This window comes from Tauraco erythrolophus, chromosome 2, assembly GCF_009769465.1.
Source record: "Tauraco erythrolophus isolate bTauEry1 chromosome 2, bTauEry1.pri, whole genome shotgun sequence".
Classification (NCBI taxonomy): domain Eukaryota; kingdom Metazoa; phylum Chordata; class Aves; order Musophagiformes; family Musophagidae; genus Tauraco; species Tauraco erythrolophus.
In genome coordinates, this window is record NC_141466.1 from 96,420,279 (window position 1) to 96,441,976 (window position 21,698).

Here is a 21,698-nt window from a genome sequence, read left to right on the forward strand (position 1 = left end):
CATTTGGAAGCTGTAAAGACCACCATGAACACTGAGTGTAACCCATCATGTACATTTGTGTCTTCTGATTGTTTTACACTTTCATTTATCAGCACTTTTTTCTTTAGGTGTCTCTTTTGTGATTTTTTTTTTTTTTTTTTTTATATATACATAGTTCTAAATTCTTGCCTGCGGTATTACGTTATAACAGGAGTTTTTCTAATCATTGCCCATTGTTGGAGGAAGTGGGTTTTTTTAGACTGGAGTTTGGTATTGAAAGTGAGTTGTCTGTGCTAATATTTCTTGTTGCAAGCCTGGCAGAACTGAATGGCACTTTCATACATTTGGGAATTGATTCCCCCTGTCCTGTACCTTTCACTTATAAAAGGTTTCTTGCTCTTCGGTTATATATAGTGTATTAGCTATTCCCTGTAGGTTTTTTTCCGGTTTTGTTTGAATATCTTATTCGTCTCTTCCATGTCATTAGGCTTTGTCAGCCTTGCATACTGGTGTATTTGAAGTTCAGGAATCAGTTTAGTGTTTTCAGTTTTCTGCCTTCATAGGCAGTGGGGTCTTATGGGGTTGGGGAGAGATCAAGTTTTTTCCACGTGAGAATTAGTGTTGGAAGTGATGCTAAGAGATCATCTTCAAGTCAGGATCAATTACACTTACCTATTCAGAAGCAGAGTACTGATCAGCCTGGTTTTGAAGATCTTCAGCATGGAGATTTAACAGCCTATTCCTGAAATTTCTTCTACTGTATGCTATCTTGATGATGATTTTTGTTTTTCCCTAGTGTTTAGCCTATATCATCTTTGCTGATTGGAGCCATTACTGTCCTTTCAAAAAAGGAGGGAAAAACAGAGTTTATTTAGGTACTGTCTTCCTCCAACCATTTATTTTCTTAAACTAAATATCTCCAGGGGCTTTGATAGGAAAAAAAAAAAAAAAAAAAATCCTTACTCTCCCCTCCCGAAAGACCTGTTCAAGTCAGTGAACATTTTCTTGATGAGATACCCTAAGCCAGGCACAGTAATCCTACAGATGTCTTTTGAATGAAGAAGAAATTCTTAGCAGCTCTGCAGTCTGTACATACCATGTGTGCGTATACATAGTGGGATGTTTGCACTTTGAGCAGGAAATTGAATCAGGTTTATCTTCTGACTCACAAAAGCCTCTTTTTGCAGAACTGCTGGCTAGCTGATTTTTCTTCATCCCATAATAGTGCATTTAATTATTTCTTGCTAGGCATAGTAACTTTTGCTTGTCCCTATTTAATTGCGTTCTATTTTTTCATAAGCCGGGATGGAATTTTACAGCTGAAATCTCCAAGAATAGTGTAAAATCTGTTGGAGTGAGATTTTGGGGAAGCTTTCTTGAGAACATTTTTTAAGGGTTCTGAAGTAGTATGTTTAGAGCTAATCCTTTCTCTACAGCCTAGTAGTGAGATGAGGGGGACTGTAAGTTGTTTAGTAGATACTTTCCTGTGGTATGGCGCTTTTTTTTTTTTCTCTGAATTCCTTTAACTATTTGGGTATTACTCAACTATGTCCTTGTGTTGTGACTTGCTATCGACAATTGCGTCCCTCTGCCAGACTCCTGCCAGAGTGCAGGATGCGTTCAGGATACTGAACATTTCACCATATTGACTTTGACTGCAGTGGCCTAGTCTCTGACACGTTCCATGACTCAGGTCAATGCTGCTTTCCTGGAACCAATAACTGTTGTGCCAGAAGAAAGCTTGAGATTTATTTGGATAGATTTATAATTCTTATGTTCTGTTTGTGTAATCCAGCAGGGTCTCGAGTCCAAGCAAATTATAGATTTTTAAATACAGTTCAAAAATAATTTAACAATATTTTGAATGTGTTACCTGTTATTTTCGGGAAGTACAGTGATGCTGGTTTCCAATTACCCTCCTTTGTCATCACTAAGTCAGTCAGTGTCAGCTTTCATACCTTCTTGGTAGTGTAACAGAAAGAAGCATTTATCACCTTTGTCAAAGTGATGCAGGCAGAGAAGTCTTCAGATAAACTACTACTTCTGATGTTTGCTGCCTGGTTAGAATTAGAAAGCACCAGATGAATTACTGTTTCAACCCAGTAGTCTTACCATGAGTTAGTAGTAATGCAAAAAAAAAAAAAAAAAAAAAAAAAAAAAAAAAAAAAAGCGGTGACTTTGGCACAGATTTTTTTTTTTTTTTTTTTTTCCTGGCACATGACTATGGGAACTCTGGTATGTCTGAAACAAATAATTAAGCATGCATCATCAGAAGGTCATCTTTAGATGTTCTAGGAGAACCACTGCCTCTTTTGTGATACAGAACCAAAGCCATGTACAGAGTTTTAGAAAGCATGCATAAGCACTAGTAATTTTATAGACTAATACTGTCTAAGTGAAGTTCATGATAAAGTTCTTAACAGAAGCTTTTTCAAAACAAATATGAGGAAGTGAAATATCTCAAGTTTAGCACAGAATTTTTCTTGGAAAAGTGCTGTAGTCTTTCAGGAATGCAGGGATTGTGACTTTTCTTCCTCTTGCAGTATGGATAAAATGGTAAGGATGTTTTGTGCTGCTCTTTTAATTAGTAACAGAAGCTCAAACTTGGTTTGAGAAGCAAGGTTTTGTTTCTTTAAAACCAAATCCTACCCAACCATCTGCAGAGTGAGACTTTGACATAACTTTCCCTTAGAAAAATGCACAACTTCCTGAAGTTCTTCAGCATTTCTCCTGCTGTGAGCCATAACACTGGCAGATGGTGCAAGTCAGTTATGTTGAACTTCCATTGCATGAGGGTGTACTTTATTTCCAGATCAGGAGATTAACTGATTGTGGTCATTGAGATCATTCTGATCATTGGTCTTTGAGCAGTAAACAGAATGGGAAACAAACTCAGGTTTGGCTTATTGCCAAATGAAGCTGTTAAGGTCTGTGTTTTCTAATGTGTCCCTAATTCTCTTTGTTTGAGGAAAACTGCTCGTTTGTGAACTGTTCCATTTCAAGGAAGCTCATTATATAAGTGTTATTTTCTAGAACTACTTTTTTCCCTATCTGCTCTTGGATCTATGCAGGATGTGCTGTTCTGCACCAGAGATGGGTGGGTGGGACTGAGAGATCGGTGGTACGGGCTTCTTACTGGATCGCAATGAGAAAGACCTCACCAACAAATGGCTTAAAGGGTTAACGAAATAGCTGTTTTAGTAAGATAGAATAAAAAGAGAAGTATAAATAGTGAGAAAATCTCCTGTCCCTTCAGATGCTGAGAGCCCTACTTTCATGCAACATAACCCAGACCCTGGCAGGATTTTCCCACAGCACACTGTGCAGATCATGTCTGTGAAGAGGTTCTTCCTTTCTGGTCATTTGAACTATTATTTTCCTCTTTTTATTCTGTCTTGTTAAAACAGCTATTTTATTAAGCCATTTGTTGTTGGGCCTTTCTTATTGAGATCCAGGAAAAAAAAATCCTGAAGCAGCTCTCTCCATGCCTCTTGTGCCTCTCCTGCACTTCCTCCCTGCCGTGCTGTCTCTCGCTATCGCTCTCTGTTTCGCTCCCCTCACTCTTCACAGTGCAGAACGTGTACCAGCTGATAAGCTTTTATGTTGGGGTTTTATTATGTATATTATCTCAAGTTAGTTTGTTTCAGATTACCTGACTAATTTGCATAACAGGATTTGTCATAACATTAGTCGGATGCCGAAGGACAGTCTGTAATCAATTTTCAGAAAAACTGTGGAAGACCTACCCTAGGACTTTCCTCTGTATTTAAATCCTACTGATTAGGATTTTTGTAACCTCTGAAACTGTTAACAGCCCTTCTTCTTCCCCCAACCTTATGTAAAATTGAGCATTCCTTCTCAGTGACTTCTCTGTAAATGACAGAATTCATCTCTGTGTGTCTGTAGTGGTGAATAATGGGCAACTTCCTTGAATGATTTCAAACTTCCATCAAAACATTGTGTCCATTGAAAATTTTGGACTTGCTCTTTTAACTGTTGAGATTATCAGTGTTGCAATTCCGGCTTTGATGAAATAATATGAACAGCCTTTTAGTTAGGAGAGTTCAGTGGGGAAGTGATTATTTTATTTTTTTTTTTTTCAGTTCTTAAATATTGAACTTTAAAATGAAATTTATGCAACCTGTACAAATGAGGTAGTGTAGGCCCTCAGTTGACATGATGGAATATTTGGTGTTTAAAAGCATGATTTGGATTATGGAAAGTGTCATAATGGTTATGATTTTGAGTTTCTGTTGAGGTTTCCTTAGTTAATTACCTTTTAACCTCCTTCCCCCTAATGTATTTTTTTTCCTTTGCTGCTATTTGTAAGTGGGGTCAGTATTTTTGTAGTTCTGTTTTGCATTTACCCTGAAAAAAATTGTAGTAGAAAAGCAAAATGAATATTCCTGTATAAGCTTACTGGTTTACTTTCCTGCTTAATTACTGTCATAATTATGTAGCACTTCACCTGCAAGCCTGTCTGGTGAGTTGAGTTTAGCTGTGTGCCTGCCTAAACTTTCTTCTTTCGTTGTCTGTAATGATTTTAGGTGGAGAACTTCATTTCCTTCAGATTGGAGGGACCTGTGATGACATAGATGAAGCTGATATACTTGTAGATGGATCCCTTTCCAAGAGTGTAGAACAGTCATCAGAAGGCACCAAGCCCTTATCTAACCCTTCTAGTCCAGGCATTACAGGTAAGTTGCAGATGTTAAAACGTATGGCAGGTAAAAATGCTTTTGTAATTTTTGGAAGTTGCATATTAAGCTGACTTTGAGCTATTTAATAGCATGCTGCTTTCTACTTTTTTGCTGTCCAGAGTTGAATTTCTGTAGTTGCTGTATGGCTACCCCTGGTTATGTACAAGCATAACACTTCAGCAGTTCCTCATTTAAAAAAAACCAACACTTTTGTATAACTGATTGTTTATCCAATCTCTACATGTTATTTCAAGTGTGGCAGACAGGGAAAACCAGGTAATTTTGCAAGTACTGAGCTTCCCTCATACTTTAAATAGACTTGAGTTCTTTATTTGGAATTAAAATCATATATTCATTATGTAAAATTGCCTTAAAGTTTCATGCAGAAGCTGTACACTCTACTTGATAAAACTGTACAAAATATATATTCAACAGGTATTGTTGCACAGAGTGAAATTGATGCTTTCTATAATTCAGGCAGTGCAGTTGCTGTTGATAAGTTAAACTTATGATGTGAGTTCTTGAATTTTTGTTCTTAACGTTTTGTCTGGGTTGAGCTATGCTCAGATTCTACTCTCACTCACCTACTAGTTTCCTCCCTGGAAAGGTTGTCTGCCCTTGGACAGCATGAAATAATTGCTTCTAAGTGTCCAAATTCTATTTTTACCCTAAACATCATATTTGGGTCTTGTCTTTACTGCAGTCCTCATACCAGTCCTGCCACGAGTCTGCTGCCTTTTGCAGTATCCTGGCCCACTTGGGTAAAATAAGGAGTTAGGTGAGAGGGTTGTTCCTTTTGTAGTCAAGTAGAAGGAGAAAAATGTGAGGGGTCCTCCCTCTTGTAAGGGAGAACAGTGAGTATGCAGGTTATGGGAGCTTGGGCCTCTTGATCTTTTCTCAGCCCTCAACAAAGATGCTTTAGTTGTAGGTAACTTGCTACTAAAACTTAAGAACAAATCTGATTTTGATAGTTAAGCCTGAGGAATATTTGAGTAATTCTGAGGTTTTTAAACCCTCTGTGTGTGTGTATATATATATATATATATATATATATATATATATAGTCTTGTTTGAGTTTTAAAGGGAATTGTTTATGAGAGCAGTAAAACTATTATGTTTTTCATTTTGTTTTAGCAATTGTTGCAGATAGAGACACGAAGCATAATTATTTTAGTTGGGTTAGAGTTTGGAGGTTTTGGTCATGTCCATTGGCACAGAAATATGGATATACTGGGAATAGATGTCTTAGAATATAAAATATGAGTAATAAAGCATGAAGATAAAGCAATGATACAATGGAAGTAAACAATTACTGTATTCGTATGACCCCTGATTTTACTGCACAAGAGGCAAACAAAAGAGGGAAGGAAAAGATGCTTTTTGTCATAAGATTATCTGTAAGCAGCAGTACAGCAGTTGCTGTCATCTTCTCTGCTTTGAAGACTGAATTTCTGCTGCTCCTCCTTTTTTTCACCGAAGGAGATATTCCTGAAGTTTGAAACTCACTAGGTAATAAACTATTGTAGATATGTGAGGGAAAGAAATCTGTGGCTTTCTTCTGCACCTTTCTTTTATTGCTAATGGCAAATAAAGCAATAAAGAGAATATGAATATCCAGGACATAAATGTGCTTCAATACATGCATTCCTTGTACAGTAGCTTATCAGCAGATTTAAGTGGCTTCCAATCAAATGATAACTCTGCCTAACTTGATGAATCAAATTGATGATTGTTACAATACCAGTAGTATAATGGGCAATTTTTTTTGTTGTTTTTTTCCTTGTTCTCCCCATGCAGCCTTCAGTATAGTCTAGAATGTGGCTTATTGATTATGTAGCTGTATCTTTAGATGGTCCATGAGCTGCGGGTCCTCCTTTAAGTAGTCGGAGGGTGTAGTATTGCTTGATCTTGGTTTGTAATGGTTTCCAAAGAGTTGTTGGATACACAATAACGATCAGATGAATTGAGTACTGGTTAGCTGGGGCATCAAACCGACCCACCTAAAGCTGTGAGAGAAACTTAACAGTCACAGGAAGCCAGTGCTGAAATGAGCGAGCTGGGGGGAAGAGTTGAAACCAAATGGTGGTTGCAGAGCTCTTAGCCGGAGCTATCCAGATTAAGGATACTAAAGACAATAATACTGGATTCTTAACATATAATGTGCAAATGATTGCTAGGACTGTGCAGACATCTTCTAAGTAATAAAACTGTCAGCATGTGTATGGATCATGGTCAGACATTGACCCCAATGTTTATAATGTCGGTTTTGCTTCTCTTTTAATCAAAATACTAAACAGCAGAAAAAATGTTTTCTTCCACTTTTGTCTTGGTATATTTTTCAGAGACGTAGCTCAACAGAAAGCTTTCTGTCTGGGGAGATGAACTCCAGATGGATCTGACTAAGCATAAAGTCTTGATCTATATATCTTGTTCACAGCTGGTGGCAGGCAGCAGCAGGGTGTTTTCATGAAGTCACTTTGGTGTTCGCTGAAACTGTAGCTAGAAGTTGCTGTAGTAAGGATAGAAATCACAGCAACATGTGCAAAGTTTTGTCCATGTATTGTGGGTTTTGTCCGTGTGTGTGTTTTTCTCTGTTGGCATTCTGGAATACATTTCTTAAATTTTATTTTTTAGCCTGCATTTACAACTTGGATATATTTTAAATTGAACTGTTTTAGAAGGAAATTTGTTAACTTTACTGAGTTGTAAATCTTGGATTGGGTAAAAATTATTTCCTTTTAAGGAGCAGAAGGGTTTTTGTGGTGAAGTGTTCTAAAATAGTGCTTATTTTAGAAGCTAATTGAAAAAGAATATTAATTTTCCTGACCAGTTTAAAACTTTTTTCAAGTTTTATAGAACCATAGAATGGTTTGAGTTGGAAGGGACCTTGAAGATCATCTAGTTCCAAACCCCCTTGCCATCAGGGATAACTTCCCTTACACCAGGTTGCTCAAAGCCCCATCCAACCTGGCCTTGAACACTTGCAGGAATTGGGCAGCCACAGCTTCTCTGGGTAACCCATTCCATTGCCTCGCCACCCTCAGAGGGAAGAATTTTTGCCTTTAGATCTAGTTGAAGTCTCCCCTCTTTGTTTAAAGCCATTGCCCCTTGTCCTTTCACTACATGCCCTTGTAAAAAGTCCCTCTCCATCTTTATGGTAGGTCTTCTTTAGGTGCTAGAAGGCTGCTAGAAGGTCCCCCCAGAGCCTTCTCTTCTCCAGGCTGAACAACTTCGGTTCTCTCAGCCTGTCTTCATAGGAGAGGTGCTCCAGCCCTCGGATCATCTTTGTGGCTCTCCTCTGGACTCACTCCAGCAGCTCCATGTCTTTCTGACGTTGGGGGCCCCAGAGCTGAAGGCAGTACTCCAGGTGGGGTTTCATGAGAGCAGAGTAGGGGGGTAGAATCACCTCCCTTGACCTGCTGGCCATGCTTCTTTGGATACAGCCCAGGATACAGTTGGCTTTCTGGGCTGCAGGCACGCATTGCTGGCTCATATTGAGTTTCATATCAAGCAGCACTCCCAAGTCCATCTCCTCAGGGCTGCTCTCAATCCATTCTATACCCAGCCTGTACTTGTGCTTGGGATTGCCCCGACCCATGTGCAGGACCTTGCACTTGGCCTCGTTGGACTTCATGAGGTTCTCACAGGCCCACCTCTCCAGCCTGTCAGGGTCCCTCTGGATATCATCCTGTCCTGGTTTTAGCTGGGACAGAGTCAGCTGTTCTTTTAACAGCTAAAAGAGCTCCGTGTTTTGGTTTTACTCAGAGACTCGCTCTGAGAAGAATGGTGATAGCAAGCTGATGTTTGTGGTTGGACATGAAACTCCAAGGACTTTTCAGTGTGCCGGAGTGCAGAAGCACAGCGGGATAAGGGGGGAGCATAGCTGGGAAAAGGGGGCCACGATTCCCTTTGTAATTTGTGGTGGAACTTAAGATTGAAGGCCAAACTGGCCAATTAGTATTCCATATCATGCAGCGTCATGCCTAGTATAAAAGTGAAGGACAACCGGAAGGAAGGGCTTTTTCTGCACTTTGGCGCTTTTGCTCTTTTGCACTTCTGTGCTTTCGCTCTATTGCCTTTTCTTTTTTTCTTTCTCTCTCTCTCTCAGTACTCCCACTCTCGGAGTTCTGTCTCTCTGCCCCTCTCTATTTCGGGACTTTACGTTCCTCTGGGATTGCAGCTTCGGGATGAGACGGGCTTTGCATAAGAGGGGGTGGTGAGCATCTACACTGTGTATTAAATCATCTGTATTAAATTGTTCTTATCTCAACCCATGGGTTTCCCGTTTATCCTTTAATTCTCTCCCTCATCCCTGGGGCTGGGGGAGGGTGAGTGAACGACTTGGGGGAGGGGGTTTGGTTGCCGGAGCGGCCTAACTCACGACACATCCCTTCCCTCCAGCATGTCGACCACACCACACAGCTTGGTGTTGTCAGCAAACTTGCTCAGGGTGCACTTGATCCCACTGTCCATGTCCCTGACAAAGATGTGAAGCACCGGTCCCAGTGCAGACCCCTGAGGAACATCACTCCATTAGAACTCCAAGCTGTTTTCCGTTAGAACTTCAGCTTGTCGTAACTCACTATTACAATACAACAAAAATCATGTAATTTTGCAAAAGAAGCCAAGTAGACTTGACAGCTCTGGATAGTTAAGTCCTTCATTTTTCAATTTTAGGGGTTCTTGCTAGAGCAAGAATGTAGTTGCTCATGTAGATATAGTTGTATCTTGCAACATGTAGTTGCTCTGACTACTCTGAATTTGTAATTGTTTCTATTGGAGGGTGAAGGAGAGTGAAGCAGAAAAAATCCAGTCTACTCAAAGATAGAAGTGTTGCACATTTTGAGATATGATCTCACTTCTCCTTGCAGGGCCATCTAACTGATGACGTTCACATATGGTAGTAAAAAAAAATAAGGTGTTTGTTCTATTATTGAAATTAAATTACTAAAGCATTTCTAACTAATCTCTTCAGCATTCTCCAGTCTCCTAGATTGAAAAGTAGAAATTGTAGTTGTTCCGATGAGAGTGATTTTATTTTTATTATTTATTATTTATTTTATTTTTTTCTGTTTATGTTTTTTTTTTGTCCCCTGAGTATGGGTATCTCGAGCTTCTCCACTTTTCGGGAAGAATTGTGTGTGCCTTTCTGCTCTCAAGCTGGAGGATATAATCTTGTTGTTATTCTGGTTTCAACCTGGGTTGCTTTGTAGTATAGTCTCTAGGTTCACACTTCACTGGGGGGATGGTATTTGTGTTGGTGTATTTAATTTTAGTCTTTTTTTTCCCCGTTAACGTGGTGGTTGTAGTAGTTAGGTAGCAAACTTTCTCCTTTTGAAAACCATTAATTTCTTTACAAGCAAAAGACTTTCTCCAAAATACATTTTCAAGAAGAAACGCACAAAATGTAAGAAAATTGACATTGTGCCTATCTTATTTTCCCTCAAGTTTTCAATCTGTGGGTTTTTTTTGTCTGAGGAAGCATGATTAGTTTTAGAGTTCTTTTCTAATGTTTCTTTAGATGTTTGTCTCCCTCGGATATTTTAATTTTCAGTACTTCTTCAATTAATATCCTTGTTTCCTCAGGATAACACTTGAATATGAAGACAAGAAGACAAAATACTTGTCTAGGCCCAGTGTCTTTCAAGTGCATTACATAAATAAAGCATGTTTGTTTTTCACTTTCCACTCTTTTAAGCTAAACTGAGAGTCTTCCAAAACATCTAGTAATCCACCATAAAACAAGTCTGTATTGATAAGTGGGTGCCAAAATAATGTTTTAAACAGTGATAATGTTACAATTACATTGTAATGCCATGTGTTTATTTTAATGAAATACAAAACTTTCATTTTATTTTTTTTTAATCCAAGTCAACAGAGGTATTAAAAAATGTTTTAATCAGCGTTACATCATCAAAGTATCGCTGGCTAATTACTTTTTCCTGATGCTTCTGGTTGAATCCGAGACAGCATGCTCAGAGCTCTCAATACTTGGAAAATTTATTCCAAATGAACTGCCTTCAAAGGATACTGACTTCAAGACTGGGGTTGTTTGGTTGCTTGTGTTTATGAGGGTTTTTTTTGGTTGTGTTGTATTTTTGTTTGGGATTTTTTGGTTGCTTTTTTTTTAAAAAAAAAAAAAACAACTTCATATAACATAATTAATTTTACCTATAGCCGTTTGGATATATTTCGAAGTGTTTATAGGATGTTCTGGAAAAAATATCTATGTAGCAATTAATGTATGTTCTGTAATTACTCAGGAGTTGATCTTTTGGTGGACCAGCCATTTTCCCTTGAAACACTGACATCCCTGGTGGAACTGACCCGTTTTGAGACCTTGACACCACGGTTTTCAGCCACTGTCCCTCCCTGTTGGGTAGAAGTCCAGCAAGAGCAGCAGCAAAGGCGGCATCCTCAGCATTTGCACCAGCAGCACCATGGGGATGCAGCTCAGCATACTCGAACTTGGAAGCTACAGACAGACAGGTAGGTAGGGTAAGGAATCATGTGTGTGCTGCTTAACTAGTCTTATAGCTGGTATGATCACAAATTTCATGCAGTTTGATTGTTTTTAAGTAGTGTGCAAGTTTAAGAACATGTACTTTCAAAGATAATAGTCTCTATTCGGTAGTTTGCATTTTAGGTCTTTGTGAGATTGCCTGAGTTGTTTCAGCAGACCTTGAAACAAATTGAAAAGTCAGATTTTGAATTAGTGTATTTTTGTTTGCCAAATGTTGCCGTTTCATTATATAATTAGACAAGCACATTCGCCAGAATTACTGATATTCTTGATTGTTTCTATAAAAGTCTGATTCACTCTTCTTATGCATACACACATTCTTAGTACATTTTTTTAATTGGAAAATGCAAGCTGCAGGTACCAGTATGACTAATTAGTTGCCCTAAGTGAAATTGTATTGTAATTTATTTTAAAATGTGAAAATAGAGTCTGGATTTATGTCTGTTGATGTCAAGTTAAATCTTCATATGCAAAATACTTACCTGAACCAGTATAGAGCCCTAGCTGTGCTAAAATTTAGGCAATGTTTTCATTGAAATTAACTGCACTGACACGGTAGGTGTAGTACTTATTAGTTTTTCACACTTCCACAAGAACTTGGAATTCCTCTGGGATCCTAAAGACTAGAACAGCAGTGTTGTAGTCTCCTTGTAATGTTGTTTAAAACTTACCTGAAGTAGCTTTGCATAGTTTTTCTGAAAAATGTGTGGAGAAACAAAATACAGATGTAAGTTGTGTTGTGTGTTTTATTAAGGGATGTGCATAATAAGGTACTACAAGATCTTTTGGGTCTGACTGTCACACATCTGTCCCACTGATGTGTAAGATATGGATAGTAATGTAGAATTTAAATGCACGTACAGTGGAAACAATTAAATAGCCAAAGGTTGCTAGGGACGCTAGAGATCATATGTGGGGGGAAAAAAAACCTTATCATATTAATAAGGGTAAGCTTGCATGTGATAATGAAGTATTCCATGCAGGAAAACAGGTCTGGAAGGTAATAGTTGCAGGTGTTTCCAGGATTGACACCTAACATGAGCTGAACTTGCTTTAATTAAATGTTCATAAGCTACGGTTAAAAACTTGCAGTGCATTATAGGCTTTAAAATCTCTATTTATCTCGTGGCTTTGCTTTGTGTAAGTAAAATATTCTGTGTGTAACAAGTGGAAAGGAGATGGTTCCTTGGAAAATTACTTCCAGTTAAAACTATAAATTATCCAGTGTGTTTGGCAACAGTCGAAAAGTAAAAAGCTACCAGTACAAAGATAAAAGGAAGCAAGCAGTGAAGGTAATAGCTGTTAATTGGAAGGTGAGAGGTAGAACATCAGCTTATGAGTATTGTTTCATTAGAGGGAAAGCATTATGCCTACTGCAAAGTACAACAGGCTTGTAAAGATGTAAAATTAAAATTTTAGTTTAGTACTGGAAATCTTTGACAGCTCCTAAATGATTCATGTTGAAAATGATTAAATTACAGTCCCTTTGTTCATAGGGTAGAAAATACAATATCAAGCTTGAGAGCAACTTTAGCTCTTAATTAAAAGTTACCTGGGAAGAAACTTTTTGATTTCTGAATTATTTTGTTAGTCCTTAATACAAGGTTCCATTTATCTCCTCTTTGAGTGTCTCGTACTGATTCTTATAAAGATGTGGGATTACAGGGTCAGATGGATGAGTAATGCAAATTGATATGGTAATTCTTTTGTTTCTCAAATAGAAGAAAATAATCCTGTAAATGTATTTTGGAGGATGATATTATATTACAGTTGCATTCTTTCAATCCTACTTTGTTATTTTAAAAAGGCTGTGTAACAAAGAAAACTGAAAAAGCAGAGTCTGATTTACCTTATGAGTTATCTAAATATCCGTATTTTCCCTTCAGTGATAATTTAACTAAGATGTTAAATTGGGTTAATAATTTCAAAAGCAGTACGTGAATTCCTAATGTGCTTTGATAAAACAGTGACATCTGAGTTTCATGACTTTTTCTCAAATTTATATAGGAAATATTCTATGTATTCATGTTATGCAGACATATTTGAAAATATATGAAATAAGGAAGAGCTAGGTACTGATGTACTTTCCAGTGAAGAAGCTGGAAAGGCAGGCTAAGAGAGTTGGGGTTGTTCAGTCTGGAGAAGAGAAGGCTCCGGGGAGACCTTCTAGCAGCCTTCCAGTACCTAAAGGGGGCCTGCAGAAAAGCTGGAGAGGGACATTTTACAAGGGTGTGTAGTGATAGGACAAGGGGCAATGGCTTTAAACTGAAAGAGGGCAGATTTCGATTAGATCTAAGGAAGAAATTCTTCCCTCTGAGGGCAGTGAGGCAGTGGCACAGGTTACCCAGAGAAGCTGTGGCTGTCCCATCCCTGGAAGTGTTCAAGGCCAGGTTGGACGAGGTTTTGAGCAACCTGGTGTAGTGGAAGGTGTCCCTGCCCATGGCAGGGGGGTTGGAACTAGATGGTCTTTGAGGTCCCTTCCAACTCAAACCATTCTATGATACTTTGAAATGGTTCTGCAGTTGAAAATTCAGTTGTAGTAGAAGATCAAACTTCCACTTGTTGATGAGATGTTCTAGAAAAGGAACAAAGTAGTGTGTTGGAAAATATTTTGTAGTGACAGTGAGTATATATTTGCATTTAGGACATAGTCTTGATTCTGAATTCTTCTTTAAAAAGATGCTATAGATTTAGAAGGGTTTCAAATGTGAGAAAAGCAGCTAGAAGAACTTGCATTAGATGATCAGAGAAAAGTGATATTTAGGTTGGATATGCTAAAATATTAAGGAAAATCATAAGGAAGTATTGAGCTATGAGAAATTAAGAAAACTGTTTAAAGTGGAGTTTTTCAGTCATAAAATTCGATTGTGAAGTTCATTGCCACAGGTATAAGAAGGTCTCTTCACTGTGGCATTAATGAGACACCTTAATGGAGGATCATTATTCCATACATGACTATTGAGAGATACTTAAAACTTCGTTTGAGGCATCTGCTGCTGAATTTTGTCAAAAATAGATTTCTGGAGTAGACAAATCACAGTTGTAATTCGATACGGCAATATACATCGTATGCAACAGATGGACTACAAAAGACTATGGCGGACAAACCGCCCTGGTACTCGTTTCTGGTTTTGTACCAGATCTTAAACTGAATGAGCAGGATATTACTTAGTCTTTCAGAAGCTTGTTCCTTTGAATGTCTCATTCAGTCCATGCTTTGCTTGACACCCATAGGAACGCTCAGACATAAAAACCACCCCTACACCTCTCCCTGTTTTGCACTGGGCTGTGTATTCTCCAAGCCAGAGGAAAGGCATGAGTGATTCTAAGTTTTTAGTGTTACATTTGCCAACAGAGCTTTTTTCTCTGGAGTTGTAGCATAAATTTGCATTATATTTTATTTACCCGAGTTATTTGTACAGTTAGCTAAAAATTCTTCACTGTTGCTTCTTAAATCGTAACCACAGACTGTCTTCTGTCCATCTTTTGCTTCTGTCCATCTTTCCTCCCAAAATCACTGCTTTTCTGTGTTGCCGGTTATGGAGAGCTGATGTGCCATTTCATTATGTATACCTGGAATCTGTTATAAGTGTATTTATACTTGCCTGAGTGAGATATGGCCTTCATGAATATTACTGTAAAAAAATGCAAGGAATTAAATATATTTGTACCAGTCCTGAATCTATTTTGGAGTGGTTTTCTGCACAATACTCGGTGTAACACATTATTTGATCTAAAATACCTTTTTGTAATTTAGGTGTTAGAAAAATACTTAGCCAATATTTCTAACAGAATACTCAGTTTCTTAGTGTTCTCAGTTATACAGTAAAGTAATCATAAACTGTCAAAGTTACTACATTTAAAAAAATTGTTTACTAATAAATTGCGAAGATCAGGAAGTGCAGTTATTCTAAAAATATATACAAATGTGACAATTGATGCATGATTAGTTTTATTTGAATTGTTCTTCGGTTTGATCTATTTTCTTGCAAACCTTAGTGTGTCAACCTATGGAGCTGATCATTGAGGGGTACTTATCTCAAGTTTACGCTTTCAGTGTAAACCAAAGTTGCTTCAAAAGGAAAATTATGACTCATTAAAAGAAAACTGCACCTGTTTTGCATAGTGTAGGCTTCTGGGTGTGCACCTAGTAAGAAGCAGTTCTTATCCTGTATAAATTACCAAATGTATTTAAAAAAATAATTTGAAACTAGAGTTTTGAGACGCCTGGATGTGGCTCTTGCACCACTGGAAAGTGATGCTATTTAATGCCTACCAATGGAGAAGGCCAACTTAAGAGATTGCAAGGTAGTTACTATCTTGCTTTCATAGTAGATCCTTTTTTAGTGAATTATTTTTTTTCCCTCGTTCCTTTTTTCTAGGATTGAGTGACTGGTATCTATAATAATATGGGAACAGTGCTGTGATGAAGGTAATAGGGAATCTTTTCACTGCTGCTTTTATCTGGACGTTGATTTGCCCTCTCTTATCAATTGACTTTTAATGTGTTCTTCACAAAATGAATGTGACTAACTGCAGCTTGGAAGACTTTTACTTCAGAAATTCACCTGGACGTCAACTGACTCAAAATAATTTTTTCTTCTTGTTAAAGAAAGTATGCATAGATGGGAGAAAGCACTGAGTAATGCTCCCTGCTTGATCCAAATTTTCTTGTAACACTGGGTCATTGTTGTCTTTTTTCCTGACAGCAACAGCTGGGATGAGCATGTCTTTGAACTGGTTCTACCAAAAGCCTGTATGGTTGGACATGTGGACTTCAAATTTGTTTTGAATTCAAACATCACAAACATTCCCCAGATTCAAGTGACTTTACTGAAAAATAAAGCTCCAGGCTTAGGGAAAGTCAATGGTAAGAAAGAACTTGAGATATCTTTCAGAATATTATTTCTTTTCTCAAAGTCATTATTTTCTCATGTATATTAGAAGGATTGGTTGAAATTGTGTAAATGTTTTGGGTTTGCGTATTTCCATTTTCTTCTATTTCTCAGCATCATGGTCTGTTTTCACTTAACGTGTTTCAATGTAAATTGGGGAAACAAACTGGGTGAATAGTTTTAAAATCCTGAATTTCATACAAATAAAAGTGCATAGCTCAATAAAGTGGAACTGAATTATTCTGTGCTGCTTGAATCCTACAGTCATGAAAAAAAAAAATGTTGTTAATTGTAAATCATCCTAGAGATCGACAGATGAAACAAGTGGTGCTCTTTTAAGTTCTTGATACATTTTAAAAATCAATAAATTATTCCAAGTCACAGAAGAAAATTATTTGCCAGTGCCTCTTGGATGTGTAAGAAAATAGCAAGGCTTTTTTAGATGACAGTAGATGAAACCTGGCTTCCTTGGGAATTCTCTCATCATCTGGCTCATTAACTAAGCTGTGTGAAAGCTGCAGTATGATTTCACCTTTTGTTCCTTGCAGCTTTGACAGGCCAGACCAAAGTTATCAATGCTCTTGCCTTGGGAAGACTCCTAGCTGTACTCTGCATCTTACTAGCTCTCAGGGAACCTGTGAGGGGGTAACATAAATTGAAAAGTCACTTTGTTGATGTGGAATAGTTTGTGCCTCCATTGGGATTTTCCTGTGGTGAGAGTGTTCATTGCATGTCCTGCTGCCCTGTCTGCTAGGGATGGAAGGTATTACATGCAGTACTTCCTTTTATTGAGGCAGTAATTGGTTATTTTTATCTGGCCCCCTCTTTTTGAAAATCTTCTAGGATCTCAATATTTCAGAGAAATCTTCCTGCTGGATATTATTAAATTAGCTGCAGGATAGGAAAGGTACTGGGGAGAACAGCAAGCATGATTAGAAAAGCTCTTGGTTTGTTTTTTTTTCCTCTATTTTTTTAAATGCTAAGTAAGAGCACCCCAGTTAAACAAGGATAACAGAGCTGTAAATTTTGAAAAGGAATACAGGCGTACCAAAGATCATTGACGTGCTTTCATACAACTTCTCACTCTGTAGCATCCTCCAGTGTTTAACAATAAAAAACGTGTGCTGGAAGTGTTCCTTAAAGAAATCCTGTAAACTGCTAGTTATCCAAGAATAAAATATTCTAGCATAGTAATGTTTTTGGAGAAAAGTGTATTCTTTTAAGATACAAGATGATTTAAGTGTTTTAACAGAAGTGCTAGCTGTGACTACAAGACAGCAATCAACAGGTGTTCTTGCAGGTTCTTCCTTTGTTTAATGCTTGAAGTAAAACCTTAATTGTAACATGTAGCAGATTTTTTTTTCTATCAAACCAAGCAATAGGACAGATGGTCCATGTTGCTCTTCTGAACAGAACCTGCTTTGTTTTCAGAATGAATTTTAGAATTCAGTCCATTTGCAGATCTGGATGTCGGAATTTATCTGAAAATCTTCACCTGTGAAACAAAACAGTAGAAGAAAAGCTAAGCATTTTTCCTTAATGTTTCAGTTTTGAGTATTTCTGAGCAAATAGTTCCGTGAGTTGGTAATTCTTTGAAGACTTTTGATTTGACCGTGAAATAGATTGCCAGAACTTTCTGTGGGTGCTTTACAGTACAGCATACCAATCATAAGACAGGACAGAGCTCTTCCAGAAAGTGACATTTCACTTCCTTACATGCAATGTAGTGGAATTTACTTTTTTCTGTTATGGATAGGGTGGAGAAAGCATGGAGTGAAGGGCCAGGGTATACACAAGCCGTCTGGAAAGGTCTAGGGGAAGTGAGAGCACCTGCAAGGCAACCTTGGCAAGGTTGTCTTGTCTTTTCAGTTTGGTAGGACTGGGGAGCCTCAACTAACCAACAGCCTCTCAAGTGTTACTACATTGCAGTTGTTTCCTATTGTTTTTCAATTTCTTGGGTTTTGGAAAAGGACTTGAATGACATTTGCTTTTTTTCTGTGCGCTATTTAATGCAGTAATAGGGCACTAATGATTTCATTAGAAAGGAAGATAATTAATATCTGTGCTTGAGTATTAATCAAAATGTTCCAATCCCAGTGAGAAGTAATATTCAGGATTGCTTGGTGGCTCTTGAAAATGTATAAAATCTTCAGATTGAAATTCAGTTAACTCCCCACCAACTCTTCCCTTCTCTCCTTCCATAGAGGAAGAAAGGAACTGAAATTTTATGATAATGAGACCCAAAAGAGATGGGCAGGGGAGAGTTTATTCGGTCATTTTTGTATGACAGGAACCCTGGAACCAATTAAATACATAGTGTGTAGTAACAGGAAGGCCAGAGGCATAATTCTTCTGGTTTGGAACTAATGTTTTAGCTCTGGCAGTTAATTCACCGTATATGCTGCTTGTGCATTTGCTTGCATATCTTCTTCATCTATGATTCATGAGAACCATTTAATTAAAAAAAGAGCTGTACTTAAGTATTATCAAAATAATGTCTGATGTTCAGCAGGAGCAATGCAGTTATTTTCCGTTTAAATTATCAAACTTTCAATACTGGAATCTAATTACTTAGGAGTAATCTGCAGTTGATTGGAGAAAATAATTTGGTCACTGCTAAAGCAAAGCAATCTGTGTACAGATCATTCACACAAATATTTTTTTAACTATTTGCTGCAACTTCAATTGCAATCGTAATATGAAAAACATGCCGTTGTATATTTGTGGTTCTTAGATTAGAAATAGTGTTTTGGGCAGAAAGCTGATAAACTTGCTATGAAAACTACTGATTCTGTTTTCTCTGAGACTTAAGCAATGTTTATGAAATCTTGCTAATATTTTTATTTCCAGAAGCAGCAGTAGATAGACAGATTGCATTTCCTTTATCTCCAGCTCATAATATTGAAGCGGAGAGAAATGGAAAACCAGGATTGGTTGAATTCAATGAAGAAATGCAGTATATGGATGTAGAGGAATCTCAATGTAAGTTTCTTTTATCTTGTTATACTTTGTTCAAAATGTGAGCGTGCTTTTTTTCTTTTTTTAATGATGCACTGGAATTCCTGTGCAAAATTTTCTCAGCCATTTAAAATAGACTAATTTCTCAGCCCTTTTCAATGTTGCTTCTTTCAGTGATTTGTTTACTGTCTGAGTTGAAAGTTTAACAGAAACACACCAAAAAAAACCCAACTAAACCCTACTGGAGAGTTTTGGTGCCTGAAAGCAGATTAGTATTTATTTGAATTTATAAATAAAGGAGATTGATATGGCACCTTTGTAACTTAAACCCTTACCCTGTTCCAGCAGTATTTTACGTGGTTTCCGTAGCTAGTTTTAATAGAATTTTTCTTTGCATACCTGTCTTTTGTAGAGATTGCTACTGTGAACCAAGAAAAATAATAAACAGCTAGTAAAGAATTCATAACTAGTTATGTTCACTTTTAGCCGCATTAGACTTGCTGTGCCTGTTATTATAACGTTTTTTTTGTTAACTGGTACTCTTCCACAAAATCTGTTAGAGACGCTCTGAAAGGCAATTGGATTGAATCTGAGTGAGGAGAGTTACAGACTAAAAATTGATATCTGAAGTGACTCAGTTCCAGAACTATGATTCTTTTTCTTGGTCCTTTGAACAGTCTTAGTTTACACCTTTTCTTGCATGTGATCAGGCTTATCCAGAGCAAGACATTAAAAGTCCCTTCCAACCCAAGCCATTCTATGTCTCCAAGAAAAGTGTTGTAAAAGATGAGGGGAGGGATCAAAGGAGTGATAAAAGTAGTGCTGGAAGAAGCTATTTCATGCAGAGAAAGAAGCAGTAGCTGAGTGAATGATCATTTTAGCAGTAGCTGAGTGAATGATCATTTTGATGTACCACAGGAGAAACAAACTAGATGATTTAAAAAAAAAAAAAAAAACAACAACAAAAAAAGAAACACACAGGTCAATCCTGCTTCAGAAAAGACCCAGTAAATGTTGTGGATCAAAATATATCGGTTCATTATTGTATGTTTTGTGGCTCTTATAAGCCAGTCAACATGCATATTATTCATATAATATAACTGAAAATGCTTTGAAAACTGTCATTTACCTGTATAGATTTCACTGGAAAATGACTTAAAGTGAACCTTGAGTAATTGTTAGTTTTTCAATGTAGAATTTATGTGTATTTAGTGATCAGAGTTTGACATGGTGTATTTTTAACCCATGCAAATGATCAGATTTGTGACTTAATTCTGAGTAATTCAGGTCCATATTACTTACGGTTTTTAAGGTCTTAGACTGTGTCCATTTCTGGAGGAGCACAAGGAAGATATACTTTGCGGGCCAGTATGGCTGACTACTGGACTTGATCTATCTGGACATGCTGGAATGTTGACATTAACAAGTCCAAAACTTGTTAAAGGTAAACCACTTTATTATGCTGTTCACATGAAGTATGCATGAGTGAAGTGCATCTCGTACCTCTGTGGTCAGGCTTTGCATTGTATTTATTTTCACATTGACAAATTTTGCTGTATAATGCAATAGTGAGTTACCTTTTCAAACTGATGCTAAAGTACTGTAATTAATGTAGTTGAGCTCTGCTTGTACACTATGTCTGAGAAGTTGAAATCTGTTTACAACTTGCCCTAGTGAACTGTGCAAATCCCACCCCCCCTCCTTTTTCTTTCTACTTTTAGGCATGGCTGGTGGCAAGTACCGCTCATTTTTAATTCATGTTAAAGCAGTGAATGACAGAGGAACAGAAGAAATCTGCAATGGTGGCATTAGACCTGTTGTCAGAATACCATCTCTAAAACCTCAGACTAACAAGGGCCATTCCCTTGCTTCATTGTTGGCAAAAGTTGCAGCAGGCAAGGTAATGAATAGCTGAGAAAGACATCTGTGTTAAACTTGTACAAGTGGTATGATTTATGTAATCTGAAAAGGAAACAGCTGTTAGGAGAATTAAGATCCACTGAAAATTACTTGTTTAAGAGTTTACACTATGTCAACACCTTCAAGAATCAGAGTTCAACATCTCTAAGTTGTTTCTTCTGCGCAAATTTAGCAGAAGAGGTCTATTGTACCACTTTCCAGATCTGAGCACTTGTTTTTGAAACTTCTGTTTCCATGAGTGTTTTCAGTAGCTGACGCACCTTATCCTCTTACAAAGACTTTTTTTGTGTGTATTTTACTTTTGATCATTGTAGTTGTAAGATTGGATGATAACATAATAAATTCCAGAACTTTGTTAAATTTGATGTTCTGTATTAAAGCAATTAGTGAATAAAAGTAGTCTATTTTAGTACAACGCTCAAACTGAGAGATTTTTCTGAACTGTATGCATTTCACTGTACAAACTATACAAATGGAGTAGTTAAAAAACCAACATGATTTATGATTTTTTTTTCCCCCCAAAAAAATAAATCAGGAAAAGCCATCTAGCAAAATTGAAGCCACTAATTCTTCAAGAAAATCAGACAATCTGAGAGGCTGTGACTTACTTCAAGAAGTCTCTGTAACGATTCGAAGATTTAAAAAAACTTCAATTTCAAAGGAAAGGTTAGTAAGTGGTTTTTAATTCTGAAAAACAAGTAACTTTAGTTACACTCCTCATAA

The 21,698-nt window shown here is 37.3% G+C and overlaps 1 protein-coding gene across 4 annotated transcripts in view; it reads left to right on the forward strand.

The window, feature by feature from the left end:
* The window catches only part of BIRC6 (baculoviral IAP repeat containing 6), a 199,147-nt gene that overhangs the window by 41,069 nt on the left and 136,380 nt on the right, over nt 1–21,698 (forward strand). For 2 of the 4 annotated variants that reach the window (XM_086631641.1, XM_086631642.1), the window contains exons 11-17: nt 4,527–4,676; nt 10,943–11,168; nt 15,912–16,072; nt 18,990–19,079; nt 20,368–20,499; nt 20,777–20,955; nt 21,511–21,641. In XM_086631641.1, coding sequence (XP_086487767.1) covers nt 4,527–4,676; nt 10,943–11,168; nt 15,912–16,072; nt 18,990–19,079; nt 20,368–20,499; nt 20,777–20,955; nt 21,511–21,641 — 1,069 coding nt within the window. Of the gene's footprint in view, nt 1–4,526; nt 4,677–10,942; nt 11,169–15,911; nt 16,073–18,947; nt 19,080–20,367; nt 20,500–20,776; nt 20,956–21,510; nt 21,642–21,698 lie in introns of all 4 variants that reach the window. The other 2 variants (XM_086631640.1, XM_086631639.1) reach the window with 1 other exon arrangement.